The sequence below is a fragment of the Peromyscus californicus genome, unplaced genomic scaffold (genome assembly GCF_007827085.1).
Source record: "Peromyscus californicus insignis strain IS unplaced genomic scaffold, ASM782708v3 Scaffold_18__1_contigs__length_77618521, whole genome shotgun sequence".
Taxonomy (NCBI): Eukaryota; Metazoa; Chordata; class Mammalia; order Rodentia; family Cricetidae; genus Peromyscus; species Peromyscus californicus.
This window is the reverse complement of record NW_026294480.1, coordinates 48,274,849-48,292,713: the sequence shown is the minus strand read 5'-3', so window position 1 is coordinate 48,292,713 and position 17,865 is coordinate 48,274,849. Positions and strand designations below refer to the sequence as shown.

The 17,865-nt window shown below is 37.0% G+C and overlaps 1 protein-coding gene across 1 annotated transcript in view; it reads right to left on the bottom strand.

Moving 5' to 3' along the window:
• Positions 1-958: 958 nt before the first annotated feature.
• Positions 959-17,865, bottom strand: part of Fgf10 (fibroblast growth factor 10) — a 76,128-nt gene continuing 59,221 nt past the window's right edge. Inside the window, exons 2-3 of the mRNA XM_052742831.1 lie at positions 8,340-8,443; positions 959-1,616 (exon numbers count right to left, since the gene is read on the bottom strand). Coding sequence (XP_052598791.1) covers positions 1,419-1,616; positions 8,340-8,443 — 302 coding nt within the window. The 3' untranslated portion in view covers positions 959-1,418. The remainder of the gene's footprint in view (positions 1,617-8,339; positions 8,444-17,865) is intronic.

The following is a 17,865-nucleotide window of genomic DNA, read 5'->3' as shown; positions in this document are numbered from 1 at the left end:
TGTACAGAAAACAAGCTTTATTTGGTTTTGTAAAGACTAGATCATACAGCTTGAATGGATTTCAGTATGTGGTTACACATATACCAGGATATATTTACTCAGTTTTAGCCCCTGGGAGAGTTGCACTTCATATGAAATTCCTATTTTGGTTCCTTTTCGGGGGGGGGGGGGGGGGGGGGGGGGGGGAGGGAAGCATTCTGTGGGACTTACAAAGGGATCTTGTATATGCAGATAACCTTTCCATCATTTGCCACTGTGAGCTATAGAGAGCCATCATCAGTCAAAAACAAAAACAAACAAACAAACAAACAAACAAAAAATGAACAAAACAAAAACAAAACAAGGTTAGGCTAAAATCTAACAATTCATTTTCCTTCTTTTTGTATATTCATGGAGATGAAATAAGGCAATGGAAGAGACTTTGGCCTTATATGTTTTTAGGTAAGGAAGCCTCAGGACTGATGTGTGTGTGTGTTGGCAAATGATGACAGATATCTGTTCCTTAAGCTATAGCAGAACCCCGCCATAGACATCACTGACAGTTCTTCTTGCAGAAGTGCACATTGAATCAACTGATAGCACATGGGGCACTTGTACTGCTCCCTGGATCTCATCTCTTATTTCTGAAGTGTTCGCCAAGTTTTTAAAACACTTTGTCATGAACATGCATAGGGTGCCAAAAAAAAAAAAAAAATGAGAAGGCAAATCAGAGGGCAGCGCTGAGGATACTCTTTAAAACCCCAAAAGATATTTAACATCCTATTAAATAAATAACTTAGAAAGAAATAGTAAAGGATGAAGGCAGAATGCACAAGCATACCATACTATTTGTATTGTTAGAACAGTTTCACACTAATATGTTTATATTTGTAAATCTGATCCAATTCTTCCATGGTGCCACACCCAAATCTCCTTTGGTTGTGCATATGATATGACCCAAGTGCTTTCCAGTAAATGCTTGCGTGTCTTACTGCTCATTGAATCATCAGGCTTGAATGAGCAATGAAAGTCTTTGATATGTGTTCATATTCCATAAATAACTTTCCCAAAGATCATTCAACAGATTGTTCCATGTCCTTTAAGTTCTATCTCAGAAGTTCAAAAACAAAAACTTAAACAAACAAACAAACAAACACACACAAAAAAACCCAGCCACAACATTGTTCACTTGGGGATAACTTCCATCCCACTTGATTTGCCTCTGTCTTGGGTATAAGGCATGACACAGAGCTAATGAAAAGAACTTCATATGTCAGGAGTGAGTACAAAAGCCTCCAAAGCCTTCCTTCCTTTAAGCAAGCTGAGCTCTGTGATAGGTCTTTGCCTTTCACACTACAGTCTTCTGTGAGGATACCAACTCCAACTCTTCCTGGCCAAAGAGTCTTTGGTTGTACTGTGTCCACCAACAGTGCCTTCTTCTATGAGTGGACCACCATCGGGAGGAAGTGAGCAGAGGTATTTTTCCTCCGTGTTTTTTGTCCTCTCCGGGGAGCTCCTTTTCCATTCAATGCCACATACATTTGCCTGCCATTGTGTTGCCAGTTAAAGGATGCATAGGTGTTGTATCCATTTTCCTCTATCCTCTCTTTCAGCTTACAGTCATTGTTAAATTCTTTCTGCAAAGGAAAAACATAGTTATTTATTTGTATGGTGATGATACTGGATTCCATATGATATAAACCATCTAATGAGCTACAGTCCATTGTCTTGTTTATAGCTGCCATTTTTACATAAATTGCTCACTTCATATGCAATGCCAACAACAGAAGAGTCGAAATTCCTAACCACAAAACAGATTCTGTGTTTGAAAACACATGACTCATCTTTGATTAATCACCACAGCATCGTTTTTCTGGCCCTTTCAAAAGTTGACAGACTTTGACTATAACATGGTTTAAGTGCCTAGAGTGATTGTCAGGAAGTAGATATCATAATAACAATATTTACAATGGACCAGCTATAGGGGACAGGGTTATAATCGTGTCTTTCATAGTGTGCAATATAGATTCTATAGGAAAAATAGAATCACCAGAAGTGTGGGCTCATCACATTTATAAACATTATCTACCTAAAGATCAACTCAAGGAATGTTTTAAAGTTAAGATAAAGAAAATGCCTTTTTTGGAGATTGGGAATGTGGTTCACTTGGTAAAGTTCTTACATATAATGTATGAGACCATGGGTTCTATGGCTAGTACTCCATATACTAGGCATGGTGGCTATACGTATAATCTTGTAGAGGCAATTGGATCAGAAGTAAAGCTACATGGTGAGTTCCAAGTCAGACTTTGCTATGTGAGACTTTCAAGGAAAAAAAATATTTTGTCTATCATCATGTCAAAGTAATTATGAACCTAGTAATTGAAAATGCATTCAGATTCTCTCACAGGGATAGCCATCTATACCTTACAGCATTTTGACATTGTCTCAAGTGGCCAAATGGTTTTAAGTAGTTTTGATGAGTCAAGAATTTTCTCTCATCTGCTTCCCAAATTTAGTATCTTATTCTGAACTTAATAACACACACACACACACACACACACACACACACACACACACACACACACACACACAAACCCTAAAGAAATGTCCCTCAGCTTTTGATGCAAACTAGAGCAGCCCAGGAACTAGGGACCCAAGGCTTCTGGGGTTCTACTCTCTCCATCTACCAGAAAGGCACCGTGGGAATATTTTGATGGAGGCTTCAATGGGCAATTTCTTTCACCTCAGGAATCTTTGTATTTTTTTTTTTACTTTCAATTTTCAAAGGTTTTGTTTTCTTTTGAAATCTATGTATAGATATGCGAATTGGCATGATTTTGAGTGTACTGCATTCCAGCAGGAACCCACTAAGGTCAGAAGAGGGCATCTGGTCCTCTAAAACTTGAGTTACAGGCTGTTGAGAACCACCATGTGGCTGCTGGTAACTGAACCTGCATTCTCTAGAAAGCCGGAAGTACTCTTAATCATTGAGCCATTGATCTAGGCCCCAAAGTTCAATTCTGGATTATAAATTTTCAGGTTTCCATGGTATAGATAATAATTCAGAGCATAATAATGAATCATTACATATTTACAGTGACATTATCAGTTTATTTTTCCAGCCCTGAAATTGAGTAGTACTGTGTGTTTCTCATCTGTAAAGTACTATCTATTAAATGCAACATTTGCGGGGTGATATGATTGAAATTAAGAAGAAAAGATAAATTATCTAAGATAATTCTTATAATAAAATGAAAGATTCTGTATTGGAAAAAAATCTTTCATGAACTTACTTAATTTTTATTCTTATTCCTCTGTCTGTCTAAAACTATATGGATTTTAAACAATATAGTTGTTTTTCACACTTATTAAAAGGGTATGTAGTTTAAAGAGTAAAGGAAGAGGCCAGTAAGAGAGTTCTTTGGTTAAGAAACTTGCCTTAAAGACTAAATGACCTGGGTTCCATCCCCAGGAACCATAGGTGGAAAGAGAGAACCAACTCTTTCAAGTTGTCCTTTGACCTATACATTGTGTTGTGGTATGTGACTGTCCTCTCATGTACACATATGCATAGAGACTAAACAAATATAACAATTCTGTTAAAAAGGAAGATTGGGACTATTTCAGGAAATTTTATATTGGAGATTCCACACTGGATGCTTATTTTTCCTCTCCAAAATTAATTTAAAAAATAGTATTTTTTTTTTTTAAAGAAGAGTGCCTGAGTCAGCTTTCTCTCATCAGGTGTTTGGACACTTGGGATGTAACTAAGATGTGCCATAGCTACAATCTCTGGAGGATGGCCTAGACATTCATGAGATGCAGGCAAAATGTAAGTACTAATGTTTAAGAAATCTGGGTTGTACTAACTGGGGGCATTTCTCCATGCTGGCTAGCTTTCATACTGAAAGGTGCTATGCAGGCTGCTGGGGAAATCCATCAATAGTCTTACTGGCCTGTGAACCCTGTGAATTGCAATAATGATTGGTATGGCAAGAAATGCCCATGGGTGAAATAGTGATACAAATATGGGAGCAACCATCACTTTCTGATTAGATATAAGGCCCATTCTGCAGGAGGAAACACATGCCTGGTGCTATAAATCTAGCCAAGAATTCATGGTTGGGGAGCTCACAGGCCCTGGGAGCTAACCTACTGCTATTATTTTTATAAATAAAGAATATCAAACTTCCCTCTAAATCTCTGTCTCTTTACTGGTAGATTAGCACACCTTTTAGAACTCGTCAGAGAAGTTTCTTTTTGTAGTGGAGGGTGATTAGTGCAGAAACTCACAACTGGTCAAAGTGTGGAGAACAAATGTCTGTAGACTATAATTTACACCCATCTCCCTAAGGTTTAGGGATGATTATGTAAGAGTGGGGGAGAAAGATCATAAGACCCGGAGGTAAGAGAGCTGGAGGAAACAGTGACTGCAGGACACGACAGGACCACCATGGCACCCAAGAAGCCACAGCAACTGTGGCTGTCTGTAGAACTGCACAAGGTCAAGACAGCCAACATTCTAGCACAAGGTAGGGAAGAGTCGTGGGCCCCGCCTCTGAGGCACTACGGGAGGCGATGGCTTCAAGGAAAAGTGCCAGTTTTCTTTAAGGGGATAGGTCCCAGTCAATCTACCATGTCCCATTGGATGACTCCACATCTAGGAATGTGTAAACAGCACAAATTTGACTCCATGGTTATTTTCAAAACAGATGGCAGCAAATTGGAGGGAGAAGGTAAGGAGGTGGAGGTGTGTCTTGAAGGAGACAGGGTAAGAATCTGGTCTTGAATATGATAAAAATCCATTGTATGAAATTCTTAAAGAGTTAATAAAAATATCTTAAAAACAAATATCTAAACAGGATTCCAAAGTGAATTGGGGGGATTAAAGAAAGTTTTAGGTTTTCCATGCTTACCTGGGACATTTGATTTTTAAGTCGTGGTGTTTGAGGACCATACTAATTGATCTTCAAGACTTGCTCAGTTCTATCATTTGAGAGGGAACTTGGAATATAGGATGCTCGAAGAATGGCTACTGAAATTGAGCTTATACTAGGTATCGAATCAGGATCTCTAACAGCATACTTTTTAGATACTTAGCTGCTGCTGAACGGGCAAGAAGCAGGGAGCATGTTTTCTAATGGGGAGCTGTGGAAACTGAGCGGATCTAGATGCTATGTGTAGAGTAGGAGAGATGGCTCACATCACCTTCCTGAAGGTCACGACCTGTTCGTAGAAGGCTCGCTGGCAACCAACACTTCGATGATAAAAATATCAGATGAAGGTCATTTCAGATAGTGAGCTTAAGGTAATATGGCAGAGGTACACCGGCAGTGAGTCCAGACAGAGTGAATGAAGAAGACTCACAGAGGAGATACTCGAGAGGAGGCATCTGCACAGCACACGAGGTGTGTCAGCACAGAAGGGAATGGGGGAGAGGATAAGACAATATCGCACATTTTAATGTCACAGTTCATTTGGGAGTGGGCTGTTACTCTCTTCATACCCCATTTTAAAATGAGCACGTTTTATCAATAAAATTGGTTTAATCTTCCCTCACAATTTGAATTGCATGCATTTAGTCTTAAGCTAAATTACATTAGCTGGCTCTACCTCTGAATTATATTGACTTTGCCTATGTGTATATTCAAGTACCTCTTCAAAGAATATGTAAATACACACAAGTCTCTTATGTACTGACTCTGAAACAGTGGATCAAAAAGGAACCTGGACAAGTTTAGTTGATATTTTTAAAAGACCAAGATATTTTGCTTTGTTGGTCAAAATAGCTTTGAGCTCGTGGGGTGTGGGCTCAAGTTTTTTTCCTCTCTGTCTTCAGTAGCTGGGAATGAATATTCAGGCCACTGCCTGGATTCAGACATATTTTTGATTTTTTTAAACTTTAAAACAAGATTTGTCTTATGTGTATGGATGTTTTGTCTGTGCGTTTTTCTGTATAGTTCCTCCATGTCTAGCGGAGTATTATATCCCCTGGGACAGTTGTGAGCCATCATATGGGTGCTGGGAACTGAACTTGGGTCCTCTGCAAGAGCAGCAAGTTCTCTTAACCACTGAGCCCCCACCTCTCTATGCCTATGACATTTTTAAAAGAAAAATTATAAGCAGATTTTTTTGTTTGTTGTTGTTGGTGGTGGTGGTGATGGTTTTGGGTTTTTTTTTGTTTGTTTGTTTCTTTGGGGATTTTTTTCTTTTTCCTTTCTCTCTCTCTCTCTCTCTCTCTCTCTCTCTCTCTCTCTCTCTCTCTCTCTTTTAAATGTGTGTGTGTGTGTGTGTGTGTGTGTGTGTGTGTATGTGTGTGTGCGCGCATGTGTGTACTGGGGCATGCATGCAGAAACCAGAGAATAACTTGTGGGAGTCATCTCTCTCTCCTACCATTTGAGTTCCAGAGAGTGAACACAAGCTGGCAGATAGAGGGGCATGAACGTTAACTTGCTGAGCTGTCCAGCAGGCCCTCAAACATGTTTAATGAAAACAAAAGAAAAAACAGTATTTTCAAAAAAGTGGTAAGAATTTAAAGCCCTAAGTGGAGCTATTTTTAAAAATGTTCTATTGCTTTTTTAGGCTCCTTGGTGGAATAATATGCAATGAAGAAATTGAATTAAGATTCCTGTGGACCTCATACTTCAAGTATTTATCCTGGTCTGACTAGCTTGTCACTTAACAGCAGACCTGATATGAATAAAAGACAAAAGGAGGCCATTGCTAGACTGCCGGTTCCCAGTTCTCAGCAGCTGAACCAGCAGCATGGACAGCACTTGAAACCATGCTAAATGTGTAAATTCTTGCACCCTAACTTAGACTCTGAATCAGACAAGCTGAGCCTACCTGGGTCCCATCGTTATGTCTTTGAACAATGCCTCTCATTGATGTTGCGGCTTACTCAGCTTTAAGAACTACCGATCACCCATACGCTAGCCAAGAAAGTAAATTTATTTACATGTTTAAAGTCAAATTATTTTTGATGCTATGAAAAATGTAAAAGTGCACCATTCTAGATTGGAATTCAGAAAAATTTAAATTTATGTAGTAGTTCTTTGGTACAGTTTTTGGATTAAAACTATGAAACAATTGAGCAGCTTGTATTAGCCTTCAAATGGCAATTAAGTGATTGAAGTAGACTGCTAATGTCATCACAAGGCTATTATACTATTAATAATCTTCTTTTATAGTAATTAATTGTTCTATAGCTATTTCATATTTGTTGACATTTTCCTTATATATTATAAAATGCTTGAAGTCAAAGCTCTGTCTATCTATCTATCTATCTATCTATCTATCTATCTATCTATCTATCTATCTATCTATCTACATGCTTGTGTATTTAGAAGTTGGTTTGCTTTGTTTGGGGACAGGTTCTCCTACACATTTTAGGCTAGTATGGACCTTGTGATCCTTCTACCTCAGCCTTTCAAGTGCTGTGATCATAGTTGTGCAGCACCATGTGTGACTCTATCCTTCTTCCTTGCGCATCTTTGTGAGGTAGGACAAACAGTATCTGGCACGTAGCAGACAACCATATGTTTAACTAACATGTCTTCTAAAAATCTAAATAACATAATTGATATACTGCATATAATTCTGTTTCAGTTATGATTGTGGTTTTAATTATAAATAACTTATTTTATGTGAGACTTTAGTCTAAGAGATGGTCTAAATGAATTCAACTTGAGTTTGAATAGGTGATATTCAAAGTACTTAACACTTGTAGGTATTGGTCTATCCAAGGTCTCATGAGGACCATACTGAAAGAGTGTCCTATTCTTGTTACCTATACTTTTGTAGATAGTATACCCTACTGTGAAGATACTCCTTTGTCTTTACATAATGTCTATAATGTTCATGCATAACTATAATTAATGACTATTACCTAGGTAAGTACAATTCTAGGGTTCATTGAATAACCTGGAAAAACATCAATCTCTTGATGTTTCTCTGTTTATGATTTTCACAAAAACATGCAATATCTGAGCCCTAGTTTTCTCTTCACCTATGAAAGATACCCATAATATATGAGGTTCCATTCCATCCAAGTTTTTGTTTTGATTAATTCTCCAGGTTGTCACCAGTTCCCACGCTACGTCATCTAGATGCTTTGGTGAAAGTCTGATTGGCTGTGTAGTAGACTCATGGGCAAACAGCTCAGTAGATTATAGAGTTGATCAAGCTGCTTTGCTGGCCCTGGAGATGCTGGTGACTAGACCCCCCTCCCCACTGTGAATCCTCTTAGTAGTGACCAAATGACAACAAAGCCACTCAGTGTCTGCTCTAAGAAACCATCCAAGTCTCTGGGACTATCTTAGTGCCAAGTGTTTTGAAAACAAAAGCTGGCTACTTACTGAGCCATAGAGTTTCCCCTTCTTGTTCATGGCTAAGTAATAGTTGCTGTTAATGGCTTTGACGGCAACAACTCCGATTTCCACTGATGTTATCTCTAGGATACCTAAAACACAAAATTACAAAGAAAGTTGTAAATAGTCATCTGTGCTTAGCTGGGAGAAGGTAAAAATCAAAAGAAATAATAAAGTACATTTTGTAATATCTTTAAAGCAAAAAGCAAATAATGGGGTAGCCAGACTAAGTCAAAATTGTGTGAGTATGTTGAAAATCCTAGTGAGTATAGCAAACCAGTAGTAAGGCTTTGGGAGGTTTCACTCCATTTTTACTCTGCTCATATCCAGGCAAATGTTGTTTTAATTAAAATGCTTCCTTTGCAACCTCTGCATTTTCAACCCCATAAATATTGAAACTACTCTACTCATCTTAGCCTAGATTTCACAAAAACTTATCAGAGTGCACATCTGTACTGTGGTATTAAATTAAATCCACAGCATATGTCAATGATATGTCAGATTTACCTCAATCTGTAAAAACAATGGTAAACTATTTTTTCTTTGTAGCACATTTAGATAAACTAAATCCTTCGGCTGCATTTAACTGATAAATTCATTTTTGACCAATGTGTTGACATGCTGAGGCATAGAGAGACTTGTCTAGCATCCACACTGCCTTACAACAGCAGATACAATACTCCACATTAAGGGATTTTCTTTTTCTCGAAAGAAAGGGAAGTGGAGGGGAGTAGTGACTGTTAAACAAGACTATTTTCTCCAGTAAAGGGTGTTTAGTTTGACATATATAAAGATATTTTCAGAAAAGTTCATAAGCAGCTATGGGAAAGGCATCTGGTATAGAATGCAAAAAGCCCACCCATTTCCACCAAAGACTACCAGAAACTAAACTTATTTCACTATTTTTAATAGAGCTTTCTTGGGCTGGATGAACAACATGGTGAGGAGAACGTGGCATTGGGAGCTGGGGTATATGTATTTGACTCCCGGCTCTGCATTTATTGGGAAATGACCACAGACGTTGTCAAGCTGCTCCATGTCCCAGTGCCGTTTGAAAAGTGGGCAACATAACAATATTTCTCTCAGTATCTTGCTGTGAAGACAAGCAAGACTATAGACACAAAATGATTAGAATTTGCCTAGAGGTCAAGACTTCAGTTATTATTAGAGGCAATTTTTTTCTCTGAATTTTGAAACTTCTTCAAGAGGCTGTGGAAGTTTTCCATAGATCAGACCAACCTCCATTGTCTTAGCCAGCTGATTTGGAAGGAAATCCTAAGTGACCACATATTGTGTGTCACCTAAGATGACAAGCACCATCTTCAATGTGGTATATAAGGTGCGTTCTCAGATTTTTTTCATTCTCTAAGGGAAAAGTGGCTTATATTCAGGATATAAATCATTTTTCTCCTTTTCTTTCCCAGGTTAGTTTACTGAAAGTTGGTAGAAATGCTAGACTTTTCTGACAGAGAAGTTGACATAAAGAGAGACTTGTGCTAGATAACATGAAACAAAACCTCTATCCATATGTCAAGGAAGTGTTTGACTTCACACAGCACAATCCTCATTAACACAGCATCTCATTGTGTTTGCAAACCCAAACCAAGGACAGATTGGGAGGTGTATTTGGGACAATGTTTAGGTCATCAGTATCTCTCACTCTATGCTGACTGTTGTCCTTGGGATACAACACACACACACACACACACACACACACACACACACACACACACACACAAAGTAATTTGCATATTTAAAAAGTACTCTCTTGCAGTTTGTTACTTTAATTTATAACTGTTCCTTAAGGAGGCATTATTATTCTCATTGTCAGTTATAGATTAGAAAATGGAAGATAAAGTTATATAGGTCGCATACAAGGTGATTGTTAGGTCAATCATGGCTGTATACACCCAGTCCTGGGGCTTTCACACTTCCTTTCCCCCCCTCTGAATATTTTCATTTTTCCCTCTTTCTTTTTCCTACAGGGGGATTCTGTAGGAACCATTTAGCAATATGATTCACTAAAGCTCTTATTAAATGACAACATGCTATTCTCCCAAGGATGTTGGTGTGCCACATGGGAAGACATCTGAGTTTCAGAGGGTGAAAAAGCAAATCTAATAACCTTTGTGACAAGGAGAAAATACCAACTAGACAGGAAGTAGTATTCCTATGTAATGTAAAAATATTGAAGCTGCTTTGCCTGCAGAAGAGGGGGTGCACAGTTTTAGTAAACTATGAGATAGTCCACACGCATTCTACTGAGACAGGAAACTGATAGAAAAGAGAGACAGGAAGAATGATTTTATTATTACTGTTATTATTCTTCACAAATAGTAAAACAGAGATTCTGATGGAGAAGCGATAGGGGAGAGCTATAGTAATAAGACTACACTGAACAAAGTAAACAACATGATATTTATATCACCAAATCCTTCGCTGGTTGTTTTGGAGACTTTATGGCACACAACAGGTTCACTAAAATACACTTAAATTCTTTGTGCTTTACCTCAAATGGGAACTCAGTATGTAAATGGCTAATCAAACATCCTTTTTACTTTACATCTAGCTTGGATAAGCATGTAAAATATTTACTTTTAATCATTTTTAAGTTGAGATATTAAAATGTATATATTTAAAGGTCATCACATGATGCTCTACCGTATCTGTGTATTGCTTTATGTTCGTATCAGAATAAGTTTGCCTATCTCTTTAAAAGAGGTTTACTATATTTTCAAAATAGAAAAAGGAAAGCCTTAGGTCACAGTAATGACTGCATTTATTGCAAGCATCTGTGATTATGGATGCTTCTTTGCGAAGAACCAAGCCTGTAGGCATCTCTGCTTTTTCATATGTAATTTCTATAGTTTCCTGTTTTGGTTAAAATTATTATTATCAAGTTTGCCTTATTCCAATTATTTTTGTAAAGAAAGTCCAGAATTTTTTGAGATTCATTAGATCAACAGCTATTAAATTTGTATGTGTCCACTTTGACATAAAATGCAATGCCAGTTGAAAGACCTCCTGACAAAGAGTGAGTAAAGGGTATATGGGACCTCTCTGCATTTCTTGCAACTTATATGATGCTACAATTAACTCAAAAATTAAAAGCTGCCAAAATCTTTTGAGAGCCAAAGAGATGGCTCAAAAAGACATCTACTGCCAAATCTGAGGGCAATTATAATACAAGGTGCTTTGATAGTCTTAATCAATACATTGGAATATATCATATTTAGCATAATGGTATTAAAATTTTAACCTTTTAAAGTTAAATCTCTCCCTCTTTCTCATGAGTTGTAGAGTCCCAATCTGATCTACTATATGCTAACATGGAAAGACAACTTGGGTAGCCATCACTTTTAAACTATCTACATCAGGGCTTAGGTAGACCCACTCAGCAGTGTGAGACACTCTGCATGGCTATGCATTTCATCTCCTAAGAATTCCCACTTTGGGTCTCATCTCTTTCATAATTCATCTTCATTAAAGAATCATAATAACCACAGTGATGCTCATTCTGTATACTTGATACATGGTCTTTAAATGACACAAAAGAATCAATGACTGTGCAAGGCAAAATGGGACATTTCTGAAATAAAATTTTGTTCGGTTTTGATAGTAGTTATACTTGTGAAATAATAAATTAGTAAGTTCATATTTAAATATAATGAAAATAAAATTAAAAGAAAACATCAAAATGAATTCAAAGGAAATGTTAGTGAATTATAAGATGTGTTTGGTATCAGGTATAGATAAATTATTGTAAATGTGAAAAATTTTAAAGCTTTTAAATAATCTTCAACTATTGGTTAATATAAGTAGAAGAATTTTGAAATGATATTGAAAGTTATTTTTGGTGTAGATTCCTTGATTTAAGCAATATTGATTTTTGGTCAACAGAAGACAACAAAATAATATATTTGTATTCAATCATTGAACCATCTCTCCAGCTCCCTTAAATTCATTAAAAAACAGTGTAGCACAGATAAGACTGTTATAAAGGACCCTCTTATGTCATACACTTTTATATATGACTAAAATTCCCAATTAACTTAACAAAATATAGCAGAGTTAAACATTATGCCTTTTACATACAAAAATAGCTTTGGAGAAATTACTAATTATAAATTAGTGAACATATATTGTTTTGAATATGGTTGATTTGATGTTTGGACCCAAAGCCTCTTCTCTTTCTACACTGTTTGGCTTTACTGAATAGAACTTCTATTGGTAATACACCAAAGCTTTAGATAGAGTCATGAGGCTGAGGTATTCATGGCTAAATAAGCAAAGAGGCCTGAGCTTAGTCATGTAAAACTGTCTGTCGTGTTGATGCCACAAGGAGGCTTTACCCGATGTCCACATCTTGATCATGAGCGTTCTCTCTTCTGGAATGGTGAGTCAGATAACCCTGTACTCCTTATATGGTATGCAGTTGCATTTGTCTTAGAGCTGAGCTCAGTTTCTATCATGCTTCTCTCCTTAGGGTGACTAACAGAACATCTGAAGTCAGGATCTAGTGTTGTTTTCTTTCTACCTGTTGTGTTTATTTTCTCTTTGATAATCACATGATACTAAAAGATCAGAGACTATAGAGTAAAAAACCGTTACCCAAAACACGGGTGTTACAGGTCACCAAAATACTCCATAAATGTTTGATAGAAAAGAAAATGAGATCAAAAGGATTATTGTAGTCTACTTAAGGAGGGGAGCTAGGTATATTAGTGTCTGTTAGTGTACAACCAGTTTAAACCTGTCTGGGTTTTAATGGTAACAAAATGTCATTTATCTTGGAGTCATATCTGTAATACTAGAGTGCGGGCCCTCTAAAATTTATCTCCCATCAACAACAATGAGAACACATTTTTGACCTGTCTGAGATAGTACATTTGGTTAATTCTACAGTTTAGCTTGGCTTCTTTTGAAAGAATGTCTATCTAAGTAATCGCTACATTAAGTATAACTAGAATAATATAATATGTGTGATATTAATTAATTAATTAATTAATTTTTTGTTAGCTTCTCCTTCCCTTAATTCACTTTTCCACTCACCCCTTGTTTTAAAGAGAATTGCAAGGTCCCATTTTCGGTCATGTAGTTTGGAAGAATGCTTAGGGTAAAGGAGTGAATTAGCAGTAGCTGTGAAAGCGCAAAAGAGCTCAGCTTTCCATCTCGGATACTGGATAGCTAAGTGATTCAGGTAAGTCTTGGGTTTTTTGGTTTTTTTTGTTTTTTTTTTTAAATTTGGGACAAACTGCTCCTAGTTCACGAGGTTCTATGGTGTTTTAGGGAGAGGGGGACATTAAATCTGTGTCCTGTCAGCTCAGTTGTAGTGGCACCACGCTAACTAACCTACCCTAGTGGTTCCCAAACCCAAACCTACCTAGCAACCATCTGGAAGATGTGTTGAAACACAGGTTGGTTAGATTTTTTTACTCTGTAGGTCTAGGCTGGGACCCCGGAATTAGATTTTCCAGCATGTTGATTTTCAGTCGGTGTTGGCTCTGCTAGCTCAAGGACCACCCACTGCTCTATACATTACAACTTGGAGGCGGGGAACAGCTTTGATGCAGGAAAGCCATAGCAGAAACATGTGTAGGGAAGCTGAACCACAACAGGAAGAGATGCAAATAAGAGAAGCAGTTAACATCCCCTGCAAAAGCTTTTGATAGATGTGGATAGAAGAGGATTTTCTTCTGCATAACAGGTGTGGGATTCTTGACATCCACATAACTGTCAAAACATGAATTGGGGATGGATGTGCTACATATGTATTATTTCCTTTCTCAGCTTTTTAAAGATTTGAAATAGTATTATTATCAGAGGGGGTTGAGAACAGTTCAGTGGTTAAAAGCATGGACTGCTCTTGCAGAGGGCCAGAGGGTTCAAATTCCTTCTTCTAGTCTCCATGGGCACCACACATATGCATAGTGTGCCTATATTCATGCATAAGAAACATACATACACATAAAATAAAAATAAATATTTTATTAAAGATATTATTGCTAGATTTTTTTTTACTTCTAACTATGCCTGTAGAAATGTAAAAAGGGAATTTAGGAGACTATAACATCTTTTATAACATTCTGAAGTGATTATTTATATCGACAGTCTAAGGATGAAAGGCCTGTATGTTGCCCTTAAAGCTTTGCTCATGGCTATAAAGCTGACTCATTGCAATGGGGATTCATTTTATCACTAGCCTTTCAACCCAGGGTTGAAGGAATATGCTTTTCCTAGAGTGATCTTGTCTTTCAAAGAAGGACAGAACAGGCCTAATGATTAGTCTAATTCAGGGCTATCTGACACAGTTATAGACGGGCCTCTTGTTCAGCAAATGCAGGACAGCTATTTAGTTTATTGGCTACAGTCCCTTCAGAGATCCTTGAAATTCACTTAGAATTACAGATAGAAATTAATCTCAAATGAGAAAATCATTACCAGTGTTCCATCAGGAGACATGTATTTCTTAATTTGGTAAAGACCAAATGACCTTTCACATTCTCACTTAGTAATTCAAGACATAGGATAAACTCAGCAATCAGCTTGGTCTTACTGGTGAGAATGAAGACCAATCTTAGAACAATTATTACTTTAAGAGTGCATTTAGTAACTGGTAATTTAAAGAAAAAGTGAAGTATTTGGTCTGGGGATATAGTTCAGTGGTAGACAGTTTACCTAGTATGCACAAGGCCAGGTTTGTTCCATACCCAGCATCAAATACACACACATAACTTTAAATAGTTAACCCATTGGTACCAACCTAATATTTTCAAATATCAGAAATTTACAGTGGAATCCAAGCACAATTTTTAAAAATTTTACTGAGCTCTTGAATACTGTTTAAGACATTTCTTACTGCGTTTTATTACAAACCAAATGTGACTCCAGGTCTTTGACACCTATCAGTAGTCAACAAATACTTGGAGTTAGTGGTCTAATGTGTCTTTTCAATATCAGCTTGATACTTTTTAGCTGTTTTCTCTCACTAGTTGTTCTAATTTCCTTTCTGTGGCCGTGATAAATACACTGATAGAGAGCAACTTGTGATTCCGAGTCATAGGCTATGGTTTCGGGGACGTCAAGGCAGGAACTCATGCAGATAGTCATATCACACACATCCACAGTCAAGAGCAAAGAAAGTAAATAAATGCATCCTTGCTTGCCTTCTCTCATCTCACCCTTTCTTCTCTTTTACCGTTCAGGATGCTTCGTCTAGGGAATGATAACGTTCACAAGAGCATAATAGTTGAGTCTTCCTACATCAATTAATCTCCCATATACTTGTCCATAAGACAGTATGATCTAGGTAATTATTAATTAAGTCTCTCTCCCTAGTAAAGATAGAAACAAAACAAAAACTAACTTTATCTGAATATGCTAGGAAACACAGTTTATCAACTTTGCAAGTGTTACATTTTTAAACATTACCTTCTGTTAGCATATATTCCCAGAAAGACATAAATGGTATGTTTCAGGACCAAAGATTTTCTGAGGGCTCTTCATAATCATCCAAGTAAGTTCTGATACCAATTTGCCTCACAAACTAGAAGACGACTTGATGGCTAGCTAGAGTAAAGAACGTACCTAGACGTGCTTGTGTATGATTGACAGCTGGTCCCAGTTTGAAATGGGATCACATGGGGTAGGGGGTGGGGGTTGGGCTGGTATTCAAAACACAGGTGTTTAGAGCTGCAGGTACTTCCAGAGGGGCCCATTCAAACGGTGTCAGTCAAAGCTATGAACAAGGAAGTGAGTAATATTTTTCCTAGATAAGTTTTACCAGAAGTCGTATTTGTATAAAGTTAAATAAATCCATTAATCCTCTCATTGTATTAGACAAATATCTGTTCAAATAATTCTACAAAGTCAGAAATCTTGATTCTTTGTTTTTTCAAACCAGAGTATCCTAGACACATCTCACAAGTGACTATACCTCCTATTATTGTATTTCACATTGTGGGAAAAAAGCCTGAGTGAGTTCATATGTACTGCAGGTCTGTACTGAACATTGAAGGAAGAAAAAGTCTGCTCTTCCGGGGAGGAAGTGCTTTCCCCACCAGCAATCACCATAACATTATTGCTTCCAGAGAAATCAATAAGTGACTTATGATCTTATAGCCGTGTTATACATTAGTAGAAGCCAAAGGACTCCTTAAATTAGATCTACTGCAGTAAGGAGGTGTTGGCAAACATTAATTTTCATGTATTTTTATGTCCTAAAATTAAGTTATAAATTATTTCAGAAGTCTGTATGCAATCAAAGCCTGTGATCAGTCTAATTTAAGGCATGAACTTCACAGTGCCAAAATGAGTAAAACACCACTAAATAAAAAAAAGACTATATTTTTATTTTTTAAAGTGAAAAAAACTGAGAGTATTTAAACCTTAAGGAAGGCTATGGTTTAACACATTGTAAATTCAGAGAAGAGCTTGAAGAAATGTAGAGAATGTCTGCTTCATATCTCTTCTCTTCCACAAGAGATGACACCAGGGGATCCAGAGAGATTGGAGAGCTTAGCCAAGCACCTGTAGAAAGGTCACTGAGGACAAGAAGTAAATCCTGAGTCTATATCCTTCCTGAGCTCCTGTAAACATTTAGAAACAGTTTGCAGCCAGGCAAAGACTTTATATCGACTTTATGTTTTATAGACTAATTCATCTTGTGCATTACACAGAAACAATTCAGTCTATTTGACTCGGACCATTGCTTTTTATTTATAAATAGAGAAAAAAATTAAAGTTAACACAAAGGGTTAGATGAATTACTACATGGACTATTCCAATAAATTATTGTTATGTTGTTATAGATATTTTGTCTTAAAGATAGTCCAATAAAATATCTACCATATTTAGTAATTTTTAAAGTAAATTTTTCCTATGTACCTAAACACAATGTAATATTTTTCTTCTTCTCGACTTAAAAGACAAATGAGTCACTGGAGCACATGTTGATGTTATTGTTTTCCACAAGAAAGTCTTACTTGATTTGTCAAAGAGTTCATAAGCCAGGTAAAGCATGGATGGCTCTAAGTAGTAAAATACTTAACATGGAACAAATTTTAAGGGTTCAAGCACATGGCTCAAACACATATTCTCACAATGATAGAAATTAGCATTCAACTTTTCCCCTTACCTACTTAGAAATCTGAATTTTGACTTGACTGTGAAATTTACTAACATAAAATTTTCAAATTATAGCTAGAATTTGACAAACTATATTTAATTGTCCTTATAATTAAATACTATATTTTGGTAATTCATGGCAACTGGCCATGAGAAATTATATTCCTAATACTTAGGAAGTTCATGTCTTGCTAGTAGAGACGGGCAGGAGTGGGTTAGCTCGAGAGTAGAAGTGATGTTCCCAAAGCCCACGAAAATGCTCTGTATTAGCACAACGGGCACATCCAAGAAAACAGGGCTTTCTGGACCGAACCAAGGATTCATTTCTGATCACTACCAGAGTGTAGCCAGTAAATTTGGCTAGAGCCTTGGGTACTTTCATATAAAT